Source organism: Odocoileus virginianus, chromosome 21 (genome assembly GCF_023699985.2).
Source record: "Odocoileus virginianus isolate 20LAN1187 ecotype Illinois chromosome 21, Ovbor_1.2, whole genome shotgun sequence".
NCBI lineage: Eukaryota > Metazoa > Chordata > Mammalia > Artiodactyla > Cervidae > Odocoileus > Odocoileus virginianus.
Window position 1 is genome coordinate 26,769,732 of NC_069694.1, and position 23,918 is coordinate 26,793,649.

Below are 23,918 nucleotides of genomic sequence, written 5' to 3' on the forward strand. Positions count from 1 at the left end.
CTATATTTCTTACTATTTTCTCAGAGAAGAGGAAAAGAAAGGACATTGCCACTCATTTTTTTGAGGGTAGCGTAACATTCATATAAATACTTGATCAAGTACAAAGGAAATTTACAGACTAGTCTCATTAGTGACCATAGATGCCAAAATTTGAAAAGGCTAATCAAGAAACCCAGCAAATATATCTCATGATAATGTTGGATTTTCCCAGGAATAGGCATTTTATTCAGTGTAATTCACTGTATCACTATATTAAGAGATTTAAGAAAGAAGAATGACATGGTTATTTCAGTAAATTCAAAATAAATTTGGTGAAAAGTGAAAGTGTTATTTACTCAGTTGTATCCGACTCTTTGCAACCCCATGGACTGTAGCCTACAAGGCTCCTTAGTTCATGAAATTCTTCAGGCAGGAATACTGGAGTGGGTTGTTATTTGCTTCTCCAGGGGATCTTCCTGACCCAGGAATCAAACCCAGATCTCATGCATTGCAGGTAGATTCTTTACTGTCTGAGCTACCAAGGAAGTCATAGGGTTAAGAAATTAATTTGGAAAGTGAAAGTGTTAAGTTTCTCAGTCCTGTCCAACTCTTTGCGACCCTATGGACTGTAGCCCACCAGGCTTCTTTGTTCACCAAATTCTTCAGGCAAGAATACTGGAGTGGGTTACCATTCCCTTCTCCAGGGGATTTTCCTGACCCAGGGACCAAACCCGGATCTACTGCATTGTAGGCAGATTCTTTACCATCTATAGGTAAAGTCAAATTTGGTTCTCACCTGTAAAAAATGAGAAAGAAAGAAATTTTGTCATTTGTGACAAGGTGGATGGACCTAGAAGGTATTGTGGTTTGTGAAATGAATCAAACAGAGCAAGACAAATACTTATCTTTTCACTTATAAATGAAATCTAAAAACTAAAACAAATTGACAAATATAGCAAAACAGACTTACAGATATAACAAACTACTAGTTACCAGAGGGAGGAGGAGTGAAAGAATGGGCAAAGTATGTGAAAGGGATTGAGCGGTACAAACTACTAGGTATGAAATAAATAAGTTGTAGGATTGTAATCTATAGCACAAGGAATATACTCAGTATTTTATAATAGCTTTATATGGAGTGTAGCCTATAAAAATACTGAATTACTGTGTAATATACCTGGAATACAGTATTATAAATCAAATATAAACTGACTGATTGATTGGATAAAATTCAGTATCTTTGTATGGCAGGGAAACCCTTCTAGCAAGCTAGACATAGAATGAACTTCCTTAGTGTGATAAGCAGTATTTCTCTTAAAACAACAAATATACTTATTAATGATAAAACTTGGAATGCTTTCCCATTTAGGTCGGGTGTAAGTCAACAGTGCTTACTGCCACCACCAATTTTCAACATCATACTGAGGTCCTAGATAAGGCCAGAAACAAGACATCTATAAGGATTAAAAAGGAACAACAACAACATCAAAAACAACCTACCATTATCTATAGATGATACATTTGTGTATGAAGAGCAGTAGTCATGTATGGATGGGAGAGTTGGACTATAAAGAAAGCTGAGTACCGGAGAATTGATGCTTTTGAACTGTGGTGTTGGAAAAGACTCTTGACAGTCCCTTGGACTGCAAGAAGATCAAACTAGTCAATCCTAAAGGGAATCAGTCCTGACTATTCATTGGAAGGACTGATGTTGAAGCTGAAACTCCCAATACTTTGGCCACCTTATGTGAAGAACTGACTCATTGGAAAAGACCCTGATGCTGGGAAAGATTGAAGGTGGGAGGAGAAGGGGACGACAGGATGAGATGGTTGGATGGCATCACTGACTCAATGGATATGAGTTTGAGTAAACTCTGGGAGTTGGTGATGGACAGGGAAGCCTGGCGTGGTGGCAGTCCACGGGGTCTCAAAGATTCGGACGTGACTGAGCTAAACTGAAGAGCATTTCCAGATGAATTATTATAATTAGAGTTTAGCAATGTCTTCAGATACAAAGTCAATATACAAACATCAACTGTGTTTCTATAAGCTCACAAAAAACAAAACTTTTTAACTAAAGGTATCATTTAATTTAGCACCAATGCTATGCAATACAAATAAGTCTTAGCAGGCTATATGTAAGATCTGGATCTTAATCTTTTGAAGAGCTGAGAAATCCGGTAGAACAAGAATGTAAGTCCCTGTTTGCTTTCTTTTCAGACTTAAATCTAGGAAATATTCATTGTTTAAATTCAGTATGCTTATCTAGGGAGGGCCTATGCAGTTTGTCCAAAGTACCACAGAATAGTATTGTAAAGTGGTTGTTTGCAGTATTACTTTTGGAGTAAATTGATCACAGAAAATGAATATCTTGTAAATAGAGATTTGGGGCTTGTTTCGTCTGAATCTTTTGTCTAATAGTAAGTCTTTTCTGTAAGCATTCTTGAAAGCATTCTGTGGTGGGAGTTCATTCACTTTTCTACCTGAACTTTCCACTGTGGGAACTAGCTCTGAATCATTTCACAGAAATTTTATTAAAGTACGTGTTTACCAAGTATCATGGTAGCTATCTTACTTGGTAAAATTTTAAGACATTAGTTCTAAGATGCATCGTTTCTTCATAGTCTACTAAGTTAATGTTGTCACTTTTTGACTGACATAATTGATTTTAACATGCATCTTGATTATAGAGATTTTTGTTTTTTAAAAACTTTTTATGATTTATGAAACATTCCTATAGAAATATTTCTACTCTTTTATAGTTTAAAAATAACTGCATAGAAAATCTACTTTATAGTTCATTTTTCGGGTCTATCATGCTGTGTTTAGTTTTTTTCCTTCATAATTTAAGCATCCTTAAAGTAGTTCCTTTTCTTGTTTTCCCAGTTATTTTGCCATCCTGGCCATTTTCCTCTGGATGTGTTATAGTTTGTCAGTAACTTTCTTAATACTGAATATGATACAGACTTCAAAAAGAAAATTATAAAATCTTAGTATATCCAGAAAGTAGTATACTCTGAATTTATGAACTAGAGTTTTGTTAATAAGATTTTCAGTAGTTTTTTCCTTCAAACAAGGCAAGATTGTTTTTTAATTTTTGCAAGTAGGTTTAAATTGTAAGAATTTAAATTGTAGGTTTAAACTTTTTCCTTAAAACAAGGCAGAGTGGTTTTATTTTTTGTAAGTAGGTTTAAATTGTAAGAAATTGCAAGAATTTCTCCCTATTGACACTCATTTACTCACTTTTAGAATTGAAGTTAAAGATGCTACTTTTTAAAAAGTTAACATTTTTTCATAACCAGTATAAACAGGATTGTAATACGTGTCTTTTCCAGTTATTCTTTTTCTCTCTACAAAGTCATTGCAAAACAAACCTGCCCATTATTTTAACCTGGGAATGTTTCAAAATGACAAAGAAGTTTACTTGTTTTAGAAGTGAATATTTACATTTGAATATTTATATATATATATTTTTTACAATCATAATTCCTGATAGTCATTGTGTGACTTTTTACTATGTTTTATATTTTCCCAGTTCAGCTTAATTCATATAAAGGGAAACTGACACCTCATAGTATGTTAAAATTATCAGATTCATGTAGAGTGGCTTCCCAGGTGGCACAGTGGTAAAGAATCCACCTGCCAATGCAGGAGACACAAGAGACATGGGTTTGATCCCTAGGTCAGAAAGATCCCCTAGAGGAGGAAATGGTAACTCACTCTAGTATTCTTGCCTGGAAAATTCCATGGACAGAGGAGCCTGGTGGGCTGCTGCCCATGGGGTCACAGAATCAGATACAACTGAACGTGAGCGCGTTCACACACACACTCTCTCACTCTCACATAGAGTTTATGGGTAAGCTTTTTTAGTAGCTAATATACTTTTCTCTCTTTAATAACACAGGTTTTGAGAGTATTTTAGAAGGGCTTTATGGACCACGGCTACGAAGAGACCTCAGTTTATTTGAAGGTAATAATTCTTAAATTCTATTTAAAAATTTTAATCTTCAGTTCATTTTACAAGTGAAAAATAGTTGTTTTATACTAGCATTATACTAAAATGAATTTGTGATCTTGTTTAATTAGAAAATACTTTAAATGATCCAAATATTATTTCTGTTATTACATAATGTTATTAATATTATAGCTTTAGTACACTATTTTAGTACAAAATAGGAAACAAAGCTTGGTTTTTAGCTTAATGATAAAATTTAACTTTTGTTATTTTAAACATTATGTTCCCTGACTTATTCTTAAAGAGGACTCAAAGGGGTTCAATTAAATAAATATCTCTTATTACTTACAATATAGGCAGCCTGGAACTCAGATTGTCACTCTGAGATGTCCTGCTGTGTGTGTTCAGAGTTTTAATACCGTTTGTTGTTTATTATAGCCTCCTCTTCCAAACACTTTAGCATAAATCCTGGTAGAAAATTTTGATCTATGCTATAATTGCTGTGATATAGTTTAGTTTTTTTATTTCCTGCTTGGAAACAGAGCATTATGAGAGGACATTTTTGTTGACATTGAAATTTTATAGTATAGCTCATTCACAAAATGGGCCATGTTACTGTAGATTTTCTTGTTTGGTTTTGGTATAATTCTTTCTGAATCTCTTACCTGTTCAGTTTTATATGCTAACTCTGTTACCTTTTGTTCTCCTGGTACTTCCCATTCTACAAAGACCCAAGGTATTTTGTGCAAATAAATCTTTTGAGTTGAGGGAGAGATAGTGATGTTAGGAGCAATCAAAAGTTTCCACTCATCCTCTCTCTCTCATTTTTTAATGTTGAGCAGAATAATTGAGTTATGAACCATAGAGCTGAAATATGTATCAAAGACCATTTGTGCCAGCCACCCATGTTTAGTCAGATGAATGATACCCATGCAGAACATGACTTTTAGGATGAAGACTCAAAAATGTGCATGTTCTAGTGTTTTTTGTTGTTGCTCTTCTAGTGTTTTATCATTCTTATGGCTAAAATCTTTTTATGTCTTTATTCATTTATTTCATTTAGCATAGTTTAATACTGCATTAAATAATTTTACCTGATATATTTATAAGCAAAACTGGTTTTATTTTCACTTATTTTTCTGAGCATATAAATGAAGAAAGGAAAAAAATCTAAAAAAACAAGTATTTAACTCACGTTTGGTATTTCTTCAACGTTTCTTTTTAGACCTGCTGTCCTCATTCAGATCAGAAACAGCATTATCCTTAATTGCCTGCTGATAACTCAGATGCAACTTGTAACTCTTAAGCGTCTTGCTTCCCCGAATTTCATTTATCTTTATATAATTATATAGATATATATTTATGTTCCTTCAGAAATTAGTTGTTCTGTATATAAAGGGCAGAAAGTCCTAATGAAATAAAGTCTTATATTTTGTTTTTAGACTAGTATTTCCTTGGTATACAAGTAACACATATTCACTTTTAGAAACTAGAAAATACAAATAAATCTGAAATTTAGTTCCATGACCCCATAGCTATCCTTTAACATTTGTATATAAATTTAAAATATATGTTTGGATGTAATTATTTTTCTATTAAAGTAGTACAGACTGTGTGCACAGTGTGTATAGGTTTTGTGCTTACTGGTTTTGTTCACTAGTATATCATTTAGATATATGAAGTTCTGTGTCATCATTTTTAATGGCAGAAAAGTATTAAATCATATATCTGTGATAATTTAGTGAATTATACCTGTTGCTTATATTCATCCCATTTTTTCTTTTAATTCTGGTAGATCTTGTACTTTATATCCTCTTTTGTGCTTTTTTTGATGGCAGGATTTATAAAATTAGCTAAGCTGTGGAACTCCAATCTTTTTCTCAAACACAGGCGCATATTGATGTTGCCATTTTTCACCCTAAATGTTTTTTCTTCCAGGTTTCTTAGGTAAAATCTTTCTTCTTTTCTTTATATTTTTGAATTTTTTTTTAAAAAGGCTTCTAATCAAAGTTGCAGACTTAAGAGGGATGATACTAATTATAGTAATAAATCTATGTGCAAGGGTAAAGAAAGACAGCCATATTATATATTGAAGGAAAGTTACAACACTGCTATCAAAGTGTAGAAGAGCCTTTGAAAAGTTTTGTGGAAGCTATCCACTATAGACGTCTCCAGCTTTTTTCTTATCCTCTTCTTAAATGTTTGCTTTCTTTGTTCTTATCATTGTTTAAAATGGCTTAATATTTAGATGTTAGGATTACCAAGTGTAGATATTTCTCATTATACAAATCTGCATTCAGGAGGCACATTAGATGAGTGTATGTTTTTATCTAAATCATTGGAAATCTAAATCTTTGTTATTCATTGCCCAAAACACAGGTATCAGATTAATTGGTTAGCATGGGATCCTTATATATTACTCTAAACTATTTTTTTACTATAAAATCAAGTGCATAGTATTTTTAGTTTGTAATACATTTAAGTTAAATAGACTGCATTGCCAATATGCTACTATTTTGTGGAAAAATATGTTCTAAATTTCATACTGCTACCTTAAAAGTCAACTCTGGTATACAGTGTGTTTTTTAATTTAAAGGTTTTTATCATATATATTTGTATTTTGAGGAGTTCATATTTTAATTCTTAAAATCTGTTCAGAGTCGCCTCCAAATTGAATGGTTTTGAAAGAAGCTTTTGAGTGTTCCTAATTTTTAATTTGTTGGAAACAGAAGTTCTAACTTTGTCTTCTTTGATCTCTTCTCACAACTTTTTGTCCTTTTGAGGAAAACATAACTAACTGCTTTTTGGAGTCAAGTCTCCAAAGAAACTTTGAATATTGTGAATTTTTTTGTACCCCCTGAAAAGTTCCCTGTACTCTATTCCTCTCTTCTACCAACCCAAGATTCACTTGTTCTGCTGTCACATGACTTCTAAGCAGAAATTTACCCTTGTTTTCTGCCTTAGTCAGTCCTTTCTCATGTCTTACCGGGAAACTAGTTTCTTTCATATGTAAGATTGTCTGATTTACTTGCCCTGACTATGGATATTTACTAATATATGAGAAGAGTACGGTAGGCATGTGTAAATTGGCTGATAGATCCCATTGGTTTTTCTCTAGCTGTGCCCACATTTCAAAGAGAAATTATGTTAAAGGTATGCAAGGGATTGCATGTTGGCCAGGTCCAGCTTACTGACTGTTTTTGAATGGCCTGTGAGCTAAGAATGGTTTTTGTGTTTCTAAATAGTTGAAAAATATCAAAAGAAGATTTAATATTTTGTGACATGTGGAAACTATATGAAGTTCAAATTGAATGTCCAGTTAGTACAGTTTTATTGGAAACAGCCCCTCTCATATCTTGACATATTGTCTATGGCTACTTTTGTACTTCAACAGTAGATATGAATGGTTGTGACAGAGACCATATGACCTCCACAACCTAAAATATATATTTTCTGGCCATTTATAGTAAAGGTTTGCTAATCCATGACTTATAACACTGACCAGCATTTAATATTTTTGGCTTAATATCTTTTTCTCCCCCTATTAGCACTATTGTGATTGAGCAAACAAAACTACCTTTTAGATTTATTGGGTAACGTATTTTGAATGCTTATTTTGTGTTAGCAACCGTGATGAGCAGTGAGAAAAGAAAAATGAATGCACAGGACCTCTGCCTACTAGGAACTCATTGCCTAATATTAACTAAAAAATGAATAGTTTTGTAATATGAATTGATGATTATTTATATTAAACCAGAGAACCTAGTAGTATTTTATAGTTTAGTTATATAAGCTATAGTAGCTTTTCTCAGTGTGTTCACAAAGACTTAGCCAAGTGTACAGGCATACTTCAGAGGTATTGCCAGTTCAGTTCCAGACCACTGCAATAAAGAGAGTAACAACAGAGTGAGTCTCATGAAATTTTGGTTTCCCAGTGCATGTAAACTTTTCGTTTTTTACAGTTGTGTTTACACTGTACCGTAGTCTATTGTGTGCAATAACATTATGTTTAAAAAGACAATGTGACTTTGTTAAAAAAATACTTTATTGCTAAAATATGTTTACCATCTCTTGAACGTTTTGCAAGTCATAATTGTTTTGCTGGTAGAGGGTCTTGCATTGATGTTTATGGCTGCTGACTGATCAAGGTGGTGGTTGCTGTGGTGATTTCTTAAAATAAGACAACAATGAAGTCTGCCACATTGATTGTCTCTTCCTTTCACAATTTGTATCATTCATCACTATTTGATAGCCTATTACTCACAATAGAACTTTCAAAATTGGAGTCAGTCCTCTCAAAACCTGCCATTGCTTTTCCAGCTAAGTTTATATGATATTCTAAACCCTTTGTTGTCATTTCAACAGTCTTCTGAGCATCTTCACCAGTAAATGCCATCTCAGGAAACCACTTTCTTTGTTCATTCATAAGAAGCACATTCTTCTTATGATAAAGAAGTTTTATCATGAGTTTGTAATGATTCAGTCACGTTTCAGTTTTCACTTCTAATTCCAGTTCTCTTGCTCTTTCCACCACATCTGCAGCTACTTTCTCCACTGAAGTCTTGGAACCCTTCAAAGTCATCCATGAGAGTTGGAATCATCTGCTTCAAAACTCCTGTTAATGTTAATATTTTGACCTCTCCCCTTGAATCATTGATGTTTTTCATGGCGAATGGTGAATGGTGACTCCTTTTCAAAAATTTTCAGTTTACTTTGCCCAGATCCATCAGAGGAATCACTGTCTATGGCAACTATAACTTTATGAAATGTTTTTCTTAAATAATAATAATTGAAAGTGGAAATGATTCCTGATCCATGGGCTGTGCAATGGCTATTGTATTAGCAGAAGAAAACAACATAACTCTCATTGTACACCTCCATCGGAGCTCTTGAGTGATCAGGCGCATTGTCAATGAGCAGTCACATTTACATTTTGAAAGGAATTTTTGTATTCTGAGTAGTAGGTCTCAACAGTGAGCTTATAATATTCAGTAAACCATGTTGTCAACAGATGTGCTGTCATCCAAGCTTTGTTGTCCCATTTATAGAGCACAGTTTGGGTTTTGGGGATGGTAAATGAGCATTGGCTTCAACTTCAAGTTATCAGCATTTTTAGCCCCTAACAGAAGAGTTAATCTGTCCTTTGAAGCTTTGAAGGCATGCATTGACTTTCCTCTTTAGCTGTGAAAGTCCTAGGTGGCATCTTCTTCCAATATGAGGCTGTTTCATCTATATTTAAAATCTGTTGTTTACTGTGACCATCTTCATTGTTTTAGGTAGATTTTCTGGTAAGCTTGCTGCAACTTCTACATCAGCACTGTTGCTTCACCTTGCACTTTGATGTTATGCAGATGGCTGCCTTCCTTAAACGTCCTGAACCAATCTCTGCTGCTTCAGACATCTGTGTCTTCTTCACCTCTCTCAATCTTAATTGAATTGAAGGGAATTAGGACCTTGCTCTGGATTAGGCTTTGGCTTAAGGGAATGTCTTTGGTTTTGTTTTAAGAATACCCACTCCAATATTCTTGGGCTTCCTTTGTGGCTGAGCTGGTAAAGAATCTGCCTGCAATGTGGGAAACCTGGGTTCAATCCCTGGGTTGGGAAGATCCCCTGGAGAAGGGAAAGGCTACCCACTCCAGTATTCTGGCCTGGAGAATTCCATGGAGTATACAGTCCATGGGGTCGCGAAGAATCGGACATGATGGAGTGACTTTACTTCTCTAAGGGAATGTTGTGGCAGGCTATCCAGACCACTAAAATTTTCTTCGTATCAGAAATAAGACTGCTCTGGTTTCTTATCATTTATGTGTTTACTTTAATTTTCCGTTAAGAACTTTTTCTTTGCATTCACAAATTGGCTGTTTGGCATATGTGGCCTAGCCTTCAGCCTATCTCAACTTTATGCTTTCCTCACTAAGCTTAATCATTTCTAGCTCTTGATTTTAAAGCAAGAGACTTACTACTCCTCGTTTCACTTGAACTTTTAGAGGTCATTGTAGGGTTATTAACTGGCCTGATTTCAATATTGTTGTGTTTCAGGGAATAAGGCCCAATGAGAGGGGAGACAGATTGGGGACAGGCCATTTGGTGGTATAGTCAGAACATACACACGAAGAATATACAGTGGAAAAAAAGACAGTCTCTTCCGCAAGTGGTATTGGGAAAGTTGGACAGCTGCATGTAAATCAGTGAAGCTAGAACACATCCTCACACCATATACAAAAATAAAGTCAGCTTGGCTTAAATACTTAAATATGAGAAATGACACCATACAACTCTGAGAAAAGAACTTACACAAGACATTCTCTGATGTAAGTCATACTAATGTTTTCTTAGGCCAGTCTCCCAAGGCAATAGAAATAAAAGCAAAAGTAAGCAAAGCAGCCTCATCAAACTTAAAAACTTTTGTACAGCAAAAGAAACCATAAGCAAAACAAAAAGACCCTACAGAGTGGGAGAAAATATTTGCAAATTATGTGACCGACAAGGGTTTAATTTCCAAAATATACACACATCTCATACAACTCAACAACAACAAAAAAAAACAGATAACCCAATTGAAAAATGGGTAGTAGACCTAAATAGACATTTCTACAAAGAGGACATGCAGATGGCCAAAAGGCACATGAGAAGATGCTCAGCATCACCAATTATTAGAGAAATGTAAATCAGAACTAGAATTATTGACCACTTCAGACCTGTCAGAATGGCCATCATTAAAAAGTCTGCAAATAACAAATGCTGGAAAGGGAGTGGAGAAAAGAGAACCTTGTTCCACTGTTGGTGGGAATGTAAGTTGATACAACCACAGTGGAGAACAGTATGGAGGTTCCTCAAAAAACTAAAAGTTACCATATGAGCTTGTAATCCTACTCCTGAGCATACATTTAGACAAAACTATAATTCAAAAGGATACATGCAACCTTGTGTTCATAGTGGCACTATTCACAATAGTCAAAAGACAGAAGCAACCTAAGTGTCCATTGACAGATGAATGCATAAAGAAGATGTGGTATATATACACAATGGAATAGTACTTAAGTCATAAAAAGAATGAAATAATGCCATTGCAACAACATGGATGTACTTAGAGATTATCATATTAAGTGAAGTAAATCAGAAAGAAAAACAAATACAATATGATGTCATTTATATGCGGAATCTAAAATATGATACAGATGAACTCATATATGAAACAGAAACAGACTCACAGACATAGGGAAGAGACTTGTGGTTGCCAAGAGGAAGTGGATGGGGAGGAATAGATTGGGAGTTTGAGGTTAGCAGATACAAACCACTAAGTATAGAATGGGTTAAACAGCACGATCCTATTGTATAGCACAAGGTATAAAATATCTTGTGATTAAATCATAATGGAAAAGAATATAAATATATGTATATATATAACTGAATAACTTTGTTGTACAACAGAAATTAACAGAACATTGTAAGTTAACTATACTTCAATAAAATAAAGAACACACATAGAACATTTATTGATTAAATTTCCCATCTTATATCAGCTCAGTTCTTGGCACCCTAAAGAAATTATAATAGTTAAAAGATCACTGATCACAAATGACCGTAGCAAATATAATAATGAAAAAGTTTGAAATGTGAGAATTACAAAAATGTGTGACACGAGACTCAAAGTGAATAAATGCTCTTGGAAAAAATGGCGCTGATAGACTTGCTTAGCACAGTGTTGCCACAAACCTTCAGTTTGTTTAAAAAAAAAAATTGTATCTGTGAGGTACAATAAAACAAAGTAGAACAAAATAATAAAACTGCCTTGTCCAGATGTGCCACAGTTTGCTTATCCATTCACCTATTTGAAAGACTTCCTTATCACTTCCTAGGTTTGGCAATCATGATTAAGCCTGCTCTCAACACGTGTGTGCAAGTTTTTGTGTGGACATACATTTTCAACCTACTTGGTTAAATACCTAGGAGCATGATCGCTAGATCCTTTGGACAGAGTATGTCAGCCTGTCTTCAAGAGTGGCTGTACTGTTTTGTGTTTCCACCAGTAGTGAATTTAGGTTCCTTTTGCTCTGTATCCTGACCAGTATTTCATGTCGTCAGTGTTTTGGACTTAACTATTTTTATAGGTGTGTAGTGGTATCTTGACATAATTTGCATCTCTCTAATGGCATTTCCTATGCTCTTTTGCTATCTGCATATCTTCTTGAGTGAGTTGTCCAGACAGGTTTTGAAGTCAAGAATGAGTTAGGAAATATTTCTTCTGCTTCTGTTTCATGGAACAGATTATGGAGAAACCATTTGGGGTGGTGCTTTCTGTTTGGGGAGGCTATTAACTATTGATTTAGTTCCTTTAATTGATAAGTGCCTTTTGAGGTTTTGTATTTTTTTGTGAGTTTGATAGATTGTGTCTTTCAAGAAGTTTGTCCATTTTACCCAAAATGGTGGGAAAATAATGTTGTCCATAATATTCTTTTGTTATTCTTTTAATGTTCATAAGATCAATAGTGATAGCCCATCTTTCATTTCTGTTGTTTTTTCTTTTTTTCCTCATTTAACTTGACTAGGTGTTTACCATTTTATTGATCTTTTAAAAAAAATCAACTGATCCTAATTTTTTAAAAGGCATAGAATATAAACTGGAAGGATATATTGCAGAATGTTAATCATCATTCTATAGATGATGAGATCATAGTTTTTCTCTTCTCTGTAATTTCAGTTTAGTTGATATATAGTTCATAATTAAAGATTATCTTTTAATTATATTGCCTACTGTTCAGTATCTTTTATCAAAATTAGCAAAGTTATAATCACTATTTTGTGATCTTAATGAAAAATTTAGTTTCAGTATTCTCTTTAATCATTTTTCATTGAGCTTTGTCTTTAGGAACTCCAGGTTTATATTTTGTGGCTAGAGGGTACTAAAGAGAATAAAAACATTCAAAAGAAATGTGATTAGTTAAAAGAAAATGAAAATAACATTTTCTGGACTTAATGTGTTTTGCATATGTTCTTATTTAATTTTTACTACAGCCTTAAGATACCATTATTACCCTCATTTTACAGATGAGGAAATTGATGTTCAGAGAAGGTAATTTGCCCAAGACCACATCTGGTATGTGGAAAGACCATGATTCAGTACAAGGCTCTCCAATTTCAAAGTCTGTTATCTTTCCCAGATAGATTAGATAAATGATTGGAACCAGACTATGACCACAAGAATACATGGTGGAAAGGTTGATTTTTATCATTCATTTACTATCAGTTTTCATATATGACATTGCCTTTATTAATAAGGCTAGTTGTATAAGGTACATAACTTGACCTTTTTGAGCTTGTAACTTCATGTATTAAAATTTCAAAATGAGAGACAACTTATTTTAGAGATGACTGTCTGATTCATTGTCAAATTTTGTTTGAGAGATAAAATGAATGTGTTTTGTTGTAGTGCTTATTTAATTTTTATGACCTGAAAGGACAACCTGGACAGAGGGAGAAGTCTGGCCTCCAGGTGATTTTTCAAAATCGCTTTTCCTATATATAAAAAATTGTATATACCACCATCATTTATTTGAATTGAAAATTAAAAGTTGCTATATAAAGAGTAAATATTTTAAAGTAAATTCATAGATTTCCAAACATAGTAACATTTAATGGCATTTGTGTAATCATTGATTATTCAGTGCCATTTAACCATGTAGGCATTTGTTTTAATTAAATTTCCTTGAAGAACTTCACCTAAAGTGACTAAAATAAATAAGGATTATCTCAGCATGCCCAATTTTATTTTACAACTGGTAATTGTCTGAATTAACCTAAAGTTGTTGTCCCTTGAGTCAACATATTTTTCATTTAAGCTTTATGAAACCTTTCAATGATTTTTCAAAAATATCTTTTCCAGACCTACTAGCTATTTTTCAAAAATCCTAATTGGGACTTCCCTGGTGTCCAGTGGCTAAGACTGCACTCCCAATGCAGGGGGCCCAGATCAGGGAACTAGATTCCTCATGACAAAACTAAGAGCCCAAATGCTGCAGCTGAAGATCCTGAATACTGCAACTTAAGACTGGCACAGCCAAATAAATATTAAAAAAAAAAAAAAAAAAATCCCAGTGCTGGAGTCCTTTCATATTTCCGGTTCTTGAGGCCATAATTTTTAAAAGCAGTAAGATTTCCTTGATCTATCAAAATTATGCTTGACATATGAGTCAAGTTTTAGTACAGTAACGCTGCATTACAAACAGCTTCAAAATCTATTTCATGCTTATTGGTGACTATTCATTGGAGTCTATGCTGTGGATGGGGTTTACATCTCCTCATGACTCCATGTTCCAGACTGAATGGATAATGGCTTTATGGGGCAAGTTCTTCTGATGTTGGATGGTGAAAGTTCAAGATAATTGCCATGGGGAATTTGCCATGTCTTTTAAAGCCTCTGTTTAGAGTGGTATACTGTCTTCTTATATATATATTCATTTCATTGGTTGGAGAGCTGTGCCTCACTCTCTGTAAGAGACACTGCATAATCTTACATTCAAGAGTGTGAGTCTGTGATTCTGATACAATGACTGGGTAAAAAGTTGAAAAAAATTATGAACCTGCATAACTACAGTTCTGGGTTTTTAATTGTATAGATTATGTAAGCCTTTTGATTTGTCAGATTGTTTACACAAAGTGATCAGTTTTCTTAAGCAGATACTCAATTAAAGTTATCTGTCTTCTGCAAACTAACTTCATTAAATACATGTGTCATAGTACAGAATTTAAAAAATAATGACTAATGACTCTACCTGATTAATAATTAGCCTTTGCATGATGTTTTGTAATTTATAAAATATTTTAATATTTTAAAAATTTGATCACAAATAAGTTAGGTGACAGAATCCTTATTTTACAGATAAGAAAATTAAAAGCCTGGCTTAGCAAGGCTATAGCTAGTAGGTTCCATCCCAGATTTTTGGAGACTTCAAATCCAGTCATCTTTCCATTTCTCCATACTGGATCTTATATTCCCATCCCCTGTTCTTTTCCAAGTTTAAATAAATAATGGGAATATTTCTGGACCACTGCCAGAAATGAAAGGAATCTATTGCTGTACTCTTTATATTCCAACAAATTATAGATCTTCTATTCTGACCTATGTATCTGAATTAATGCAAGAGTATCACAGGGGCTGAACCTATCTAGTATTTATTCATTATCATTCCAGAAAGATGAGTTTATTTCCTTTGTAGTTTAGCAGTAAACAAGTATTTATTTCATTAAATATTTCAAAAGTATAAGAGAAATTACTGTGGTATACCAGTGCTTTTCAAATTAGTTCTAATGTAGCTGCCTCAGATGATGATGGTTTCTGTATTTGAGGTTCTGTGTATGAACTTATTTAGGAAAAGAAATTGGAGGGAGTTTCTGTTGCAAGGAGTAAGTCTGAAAAATCTCTGTCTATACCAAGCATAGTTAGGATGGCAATGTTATTATTTCTTCATAAAATTCCTTCATTTGAAAATGTCTTCCACGAACTCTAATATATTCTAGTAGTTGGATTATAAGGAACATTCTTGTGAAAAAAACCCATGTTTCGTATTGAATAATGTAACTTGTTTACTTGTTTTTTGCCCTAAGTTTTACAACAAAGCCTTTAGAAATGTAATAAAAAAATCTGATCTGACTTTTTAGTAGTGGATTTCTATTAAATTTTCTTGGACAGCATTCCATGTTCTCAAATTTGTAGGTTTCTCTGGTGCTTTATTCCATTTCTCTGTTTTATATTGTCATTTGTGCCAAATTTATTCCCTTATCCCATATCTCCCTGTCTGTTCTGATTTCTTTCATAGTGAAAATAAAAATTAGTAGACAATAATAAATCGAGTATTTCGGAAGGTTAAATGATACTTAACACATTGTTAACCAGCAGCATATTAATGCTACAGGTGTTAGTTTCTGCAGAAATCTCCTGGTCAAATAATGTGTTAAAACTCTATTGTTGGATAATGAATTTATAGCCAGCTCATTGTTCTTGCTACTTTGTCCAATAATAGTGCAAAATTACTCTCCATATTTCTTTTTAAATGTCACCAGTTTAATTTTTTTTTAGGCCTTTCCCCCTTACTTTTAGTAGTTAGCTTTTTTATATGACCCATTGCTGTGGAGAGTGGTAATTTTATTTGTTTTATATAAAGTTAGTGTATTTAATCAATATTTTTCCCTCTTTTGAAGACTGTGAACCAGAAGAGCTGACTGACTGGTCTATGGATGAAAAATGTTCATTTTGTAACCTACAAAGAGAAGCAGTCAGTGTAAGTTTTAGTGCTATAAAATTATTTCTGAACTAATTGCACAGTTGTAACGCAATTTTTTTAAACTTAATTTGTTCTGAGAATTCTTACAGTGAAATTTAAATACTTGATTTTGGTAATGAGAAGAATATTTTGAAGTCTTTACATTTAGCTTAACTTGCAGGTGAAAATCCCAATATACTCATCTTTTTTGCTTATTTCACATTTCTTTCTTAGAACTCCCTGACTCATAAAGTTCAGTTCAGTTCTGTTTTGTATTTAGGTAGACGAAGGTGAGCCTGGTTTGATCCGAGACTACCTTACAGTCTGATTTCTTAGGAATCAGTGGTTGGAAGATAATGTAGTACTATTTTTTAGATTTTTACTTTTTCATGAAGTCTTTTGGATATCATAGTTATCTCCTGTGAAATAATTATTAGTTTCTACTATAAACAGGGCATAAACTAGACAAGTAGAATCTTCTTGTACAGTAGGAAGTCCTAACTCTTTTAATACTGTTGTGAGAATGGCTGAGAAGAAATGGGAACTTTGAGAACTTGCACCCATTTTGGTCATGTTAGTGGGTAAACATCTGCTTTGTTCTTAAAACTCTCATTACTGGCATGCTATATAGTGAATTTATTTAATAATATATTTTATCTTTTCTCCCCCTTCCTCTTTTTTGACAGTAGTTTTGCTAAGAAATAAGGCTAGTTTGGCCCTCTATCAAAGATAAATTTCTTTTTTCCTGACTCCTTCCCAAATTTTATGTTCTGTATATAATTTGACTTATTTAAAAGAACAAATGAACATTTAGAGAATTTCTTTTTGCCATTTTAGTGGAGTCCCATGTCTAAATAAAAAGTGAATTTTTTATGATGTTTTCTTCTAATTTTAGGATTGTATACCATCTCTTGATTCTTCACAGTCAACACCAACAGAGGAGCTATCATCTCAGGGCCAGTCCAACACTGAAAAGATTGAATGCCAAGCAGAAAATTACCTAAATGCACTCTTTCGAAAGAAAGGTAATATGATATACTTTGTCATTTAAAATTTGTAATAGAGACCTAAAATATATGAATTTTTCTCACATATGAGTTTTTAATATGTCAGTCTCCATTGCATTCTTGATTATTTCCTTCTTGGTCCTTAGTTTTTCTCCATATTTTTAGGGACATTAGGATTTGCAGTCACAGAGCTAGCCTTCTGCTAGGCTTTCTCTTCACCATTCTGTTCTCAAATCTCTCCTTGACTTTATTTTGTTAATTACTGTAGGCAGAAGAAAATTTTGTATGCTTTTGGTCTTCCTTATTTTGTTGCTTTTCTCAAGACTGAAAAAGTTCTTTTGTGTTCAGTAAGTGATAGATATAATATATTGCAAAACTGTTTATAGAAATGTAACAGTTAAATCATTTATCAGCCAGGTTGGTAGTATATTTGCTGGCTTGAGACTTCAGTGTTTCTTTGATAGCTTGAATGTGCTATTACATTGTCACTGTTCTTCTTTGCTTCCTGTCTATCTAAACATTTAATCCAAATGAGAATTGTTTCATGTGTTTCCTTGCTTGATACATATGTATCAGGCAAAATTTGTTTTTATGTCTTAAGCTACTTGAGAAAACTAGAGAAATATAGGAACTTCCATTTTTTTTTTCTTGGCCATTTCTGCAACAGTAGAATGTCTTAATTTTTACCATGTAAACCTTGGGAATAAGTGATGGTTTAGGGGGAATGCAGGGTGGTAGTGGGAAGATCGTTGTACCTCCCAACTTCCAGAGATGAGGAAAATGGTATTGTATTTTCATCTAAGTATTGATAGTGCTTTTAATACTCTTTTGAATTAGGTAACATCAGATATTTTCTGTTAAATAGGTAACTGTCAAGTCTTAATCTGTAATGTTGAATATTGTCCTTACCTTTGAGAAAGGAGGCTTTTGTTCAGTCTTAGTGTTATGAGTTCTTTTATGTGTTGAAATATGAAAATCCTCTGATTAGAAGAATCATTAGCATATTAAAAGGCCTAAAGTTAAGAACTATATATATTTTTAAGTGTAGAGGACTGAAAATCTTTCCCTGTGTGTAATTAAAGTAACTCATATTGAGAAATTGTCATTGTCTTTAAAAAACAAAATTTAAAAAAATTTTGTACATGAACCAATATAAAAATATTTTACATGCTTTAAGGATTTTGTATTAATTTAGAAAATTTTGTTCTGCCTGTATATTTACACTTGTAAAAAGAATTACGTTCTCAGATATACATCACAAAGAGAGTTGGAGGAAATGTATGCATTTACACACATGCATGCAGTAAGTTTCACTCATCTTAGAACTCATTACTCAGTCTCCTTCTCCTTTGAGTAGTTTGTAATGGTAGTAGGTAGAAATTAGTAATAGTAACTTTTAATATTTGATAGTATGGAGTTAACCTGTGCTCCATTGCCCTATTAAGAGTAATCAGTAAAAAATTGGTACTATTTCAGCTGATTCAAGCATCTGGGTCTTCAAGAGGTCTCCTACCAGTGGTTGGGTGAGTGTTCATGGATATTTAGTGACCTCTCCGTTTGGGGATTTTTTGTTTTTCTTCAAGATCTTTGAAGGATCACAGTTTTTAAATAAAAGATTCTTAGTAGTAGTATTTTTGCCTTACTTTAGGTCTTTAGTATTTTTATCTTTGTTAATTTCTTTATTTGTGGTCCATCATCACCTTCCAGATTTAATTAAACCTAAGGACTTTTCTACTTGTTTACTTGGCTTTGTTTCTGTTGTTTGTTTTTACTTTCTTTGAATGAAATAGTTTTTGAGATTTCCAATATGGTCTGACCAGGATGTGGCTAGAAGATAGTAACAGTATGTTTTAAATGGTCTTAATTCCTATATGCATTTATTTCTTTAGTAAGTTCTTTAACTTTGAAAAAAAATGTGTTTTTAAAGATAGGAAATACTTCCGAGTCTTTGGAAGCAAATAAAAATGCTAATAGAAGCCTCTTGTTGGTGAAGTTTTTACTTGATTCCTGAAAATTTCACAAAGTCAGTCATTTTTAGGAATTCTGGATATTAGTAACATTAGTATTACTGATACTTTGAATCCATTGCTTAGTTTGAGGAACAGAAGCATGTGATCATCTTGCCAAAACACAGAGAAATCTTTTTAATATTCTTATAGCTTGTTTATCTTTCCTAACTACAGTTTTATGGCCTTCGATGATTTGTTACTTTTATTGAGAACTCACACTTAGGATAATTATGGTTGATGTCACCAACTGTGATTGACCACTAAGCCCATTTTGTGCCTTACATCATTTAATCCCAACATTGTTGAGAGATAGATACTCTTGTTATCATTTTAGCAGATAAAGATAATGAAGCTCAGAGAAGTTAAGTTTTGTGTTGTGAACATTTGAACTCTGGGAAGAAAGTTTTAAAAGGTCAAAGGTGTTTTATGTGAAGAACAGTTAGATTCCAAGTATTAAGCAGAAAAACCTTCCTGTTTTCTACTACTTAGCAGCCTAGAATTAGAGGATTATTTTAATTGAATTGGGAACTCTAGAGAGGACCTATGAGAAATACAGAGCATTCCATTTTTCCTTCATATGAACTATGAATAGCTTTAGTGATTAGTTCCCTTACAGTATTTAATAATTGGAAAACCGTATTATTTAAATATAATTTGGACAATTCCTTATATTAGAAGCTAGTCAAAAATACTCTTTGCTGGTTGAATAAGTATAGTCAGGGAGAGGGGATATTTTAGTGTAGAAGTGAATTTTTAACTAATTTTGTATATTCTTTGGAAATGTTTCAGAATTGAGTTCCTTGTAGAGGTTAACCTACATACTTACGTAGAGTGCTAGAGTAGAATGAAACCTCCATGATAGCAGGGACTTTATATGTAATAGTACTTGTCACATCTTATATCTTCAATAAGTATTTCTTGAATTGATAAATGAGCACTAAGATAAACTGAGCATAAGATAAACTAAGATATCTTCCAGTTTTTCCACATACTTATGGTATTATTCCATTTGAAGAACAAAATTGTTTTGCATGTATATATAGTTTATCTTCTACTTTGTACTTAAATTTATTACTATGTTTATCATGAATATCAGTTTATTTGTTTTGAAATGTGGATAAACATAGGCATATAAATATAAAATGCCTTTTCTAAAGCTATCCTCATAGGATGTAAACTAAATTATTTTGACTTTAGGCTTCATGTTCTCTGATCACCTGAAGCAATGTAAATCACTAGCTTACAATTCAAGAAGAAATCCCATCTTTTATTTTTCAGTTAAAGAAGCCTACTTAACTAAATTGGACAGATAGTATGCACATTGTAGCTGAATGAATCATACTGCTCAGTATATGATAAAGCCTTCCTTCATCAAAATACGGTGTTTTTCCTACTTTATTCTCCACCACCCTTCCCTGGCCCCCCGCCCCGCAACACGTATTTAACTTTCATTTAACTATTATTCTGGCCATTTCTTTTCGAAGACTTTCTTGCTATATAGTTGAAAGCTGCTCTTAAGCAATCTTTTCCCCTTAAATTAATTGATAGCCAGGTTTTATATAAAGTTTTTCATGCCTTTTCTGAACACAAATCTTTTTCCCTTTAAACTTTTAATTTTTAAGCTTTATAATATTGCATGAAATAAATATTAATACTTCTCATTAGTTAATTGGATTGTGACTGATTCTAAAACATTTGACTTCTTGATACTAAAACATTTGACTTCTTAGAATCAGGAGTATTAAATCTTCTAGATTGCTTTTCTCTAAATGCAGGTATCTTTGAATGGCTATGTAAATTTGACCTGATTCATTCATGCCCTAAGTATTTCTTCTACAAATGCACCTTTCTGATACCATGTGGTCATACATTGAAAAAGTGAATTTAAAGTGTTAGATTCTTTGCAACCCCATAGACTGTAGTCTGCCAGACTCCTCTGTCCATGGAATTCTCCAGGCAAGAATACTGGAGGGGATAGCCATCCTCTTCTCCAGGGGATCTTCCTGACCCAGGGATCAAACCCAGGTCTTCCACATTGCAGTCAGATTCTTTACCATCTGAGCCACTAGGGAAGGCCCTTTGGCTTTCTCTTTATATGTGGGTTGCCTTTTTGGAACTCTCAGGGAACTGTATGTTGCTGCTGCTGCTGCCAAGTCACTTCAGTCATGTCCAACTCCTAGCGACCCCATGGACTACAGCCTACCAGACTCCTCCATCCATGGGATTTTCCAGGCAAGAGTACTGGAGTGGGTTGCCATTGCCTTCTCTGAACTATATGTTAGTGTAGTAAAATAACCCACATACCATTATGAGTCATAATCCAGAGGTGTTCATGAAAAGTTTTTTTTGCCATATATATAGATGATAGGAATGAAATTCTAAGAACACACTTAAACTGGATTTAAGATCTTAAGCATTTCTGTTAAAGTCACCTTTCTGCCTATAACACCATCCATAGTAGGAACTAAAGACAGACTATTGGATTATTCATTTACCATTACCTGGATTCTTTTATCTCCTTTTGTCTTCTTTAATCTCTAATTTGACCTAGTCAGTTACACTTTTATAAGCACCCATATTTTTTTTCCACTATGTCTTCTGAAACTTGTGATCTTTCATCAACAATCCCCTATACCCTCAGTCTTTTCTCTTAATGTTCCCTTTACTTTATTGCTTTAGGTGAAACCTGTATATTTATAAAAGATGCTTTTGTAGCCCTTTCTCTTGCTAAATGTTCTTAATGCTTGCTTTATGTAATACAGGAGTGATAAAATTGACAAGTTCTGAGATCGTTATAGCTGCTTTCCAACCATTTATTTACTGTCCTCACTCAAAACCCTGAGCTTGTCTGAAGCACCTGACATCTACCTGTTCTATCCACATCATCATGTTACACACCTCTACTAACTTTTTTCACTTTCTTCCTCCCATTTTAGTTCTTGGTGACTTTAAGTACTATGCAGCTGATTGATTCGACATTCTGGCTTCTCAGTTACTTCACCTCTCTATTTCTAATAATCTTTTCCTCCATTCCACTCCAGCCACCTTTCAATCATCCCTAGACCTTTGCCAACTCCCAAGTATAATTTCAACTGTCCCTATTTCTGACTACCATTTTATTTTAATAGTCATCCCAATATTTTTTTAACCTTATTGCAACCCCCAATCTATTGACCATACCACTTCTCACTATTCATTTTCTCGTGATTTCACTTTTCATTTTCTCATGATTTCACTTTTCTCCTTACTCATTTCAGATACTGTGCTTGATTGCTGTAATCATCTTCCTGTAATATCTTAACTTCCTTGCTTCTCTTCTCTTTTCTCATATTTGCGTGTCAGAACCTCATCTGGATTTTGACCCTTTACCCCATATACTATACACTTGTGCTAGCACAGCTGAACTTGACTAAAGTTAAACACCTAGGTAGTTATTTTATATCCCTTGCCTTAAATTCTTCACAACTAAAAACCACCATTCCTTTTTGTAGTGCAGTCACCTTCTAACATTATGTAATTTGCTTTTTTTTTTTTAAATGTATTATTCATTGTCTTTTTCCATCTGCTGATATATAAACACCATGAAGAATTGGATTTTTGTGTTTTTTCCTACTGAGATATCTCAGGCATCTGACACATGCTGCTAAGTCACTTCAGTCATGTCCAACTCTGTGCGACACCATAGACAGCAGCCCACCAGGCTCTCCCGTCCCTGGGATTCTCCAACACTGGAGTGGGTTGCCATTTCCTTCTCCACATCTGACACATAGTAGATACTTCTCTTCTGTACTTGTACGATCTTCACTCTGTTCTTTTCTTTTCAACTCATCCCAATTAGACTTTTCTTTTCCACTACCCTGCTGAAACTGTTCTATCAGTTTCATTGGTAATTCCATTTTATACTCTTTAGAGGAAAGTTAATCAGTTCTCACCTTATTCAGATTTTTACCATTCATCAGTGATAGGGTTGATCACTTTCTTAATCCTGGTTTCTAGGATATTATATTCTTTTAATTTTTCCCCCATCTTGCAAATTACTTCTTTCACATGCTTCTTGCTGGTTTTTGTTTTCTTTACATTTAAATATTGAAGAGCCCAAGAGTTAGTCCTCAGTGTCTTTTCTTCTCAAATGGCTTCTCTTACTTGATGGCTTCATTTCATCCAGTCAGCTTAATTACAGTGTATGTGTATGTATTCATATTACATGTATTCATATTACATCTGAATATTGTAGGATTATATCTAATCCTAATCTTTTCTCTCTTATATCTACTTGGTGTTCTTCATTAGAATATCTAATGGGCACTTCATATGACCTCTCTAAAACAGAATTCTTGATTTTACTTTCCCCAAACTTCTCCTGTCCCAACCTTTCCTGTCTTAGTGAAAAGTATCACTCTTGACCCTAGTTGGTTGCTAGTCCCCAAAACAAGAAACTTTTCTTGATTGCTCAGTATCCTCTATACACACATGCAACCTATCATCAACTCCCATTTCTTGTTCTACCTTCAAAATCTATTCTAAATCTGACTGTGTCTCACCGTTTGCATTGCTGCCACTCTAATCCAAGATACTTCATCTCTGGCATGTACTACTTAACATTGACCAGAGACATATTAACACCACAAGCATTAGTTTCTGCAAAAATCCCCTGGTCAATATGTGTTAAAGAGCCTCCAAACTGTTTCTCTTTCTACTTTTCTCTTTC

General features: G+C 33.7%; 1 protein-coding gene across 12 annotated transcripts in view; it reads left to right on the plus strand.

The window, feature by feature from the left end:
- Positions 1-23,918, plus strand: part of LCORL (ligand dependent nuclear receptor corepressor like) — a 193,522-nt gene that overhangs the window by 71,291 nt on the left and 98,313 nt on the right. For 7 of the 12 annotated variants that reach the window (XM_020878313.2, XM_070452105.1, XM_070452112.1 and 4 more), the window contains exons 2-4: positions 3,884-3,949; positions 16,133-16,212; positions 17,090-17,219. In XM_020878313.2, coding sequence (XP_020733972.2) covers positions 3,884-3,949; positions 16,133-16,212; positions 17,090-17,219 — 276 coding nt within the window. Of the gene's footprint in view, positions 1-3,883; positions 3,950-13,364; positions 13,428-16,132; positions 16,213-17,089; positions 17,220-18,683; positions 18,725-23,918 lie in introns of those variants that run through there. The other 5 variants (XM_070452110.1, XM_070452108.1, XM_070452109.1 and 2 more) reach the window with 3 other exon arrangements.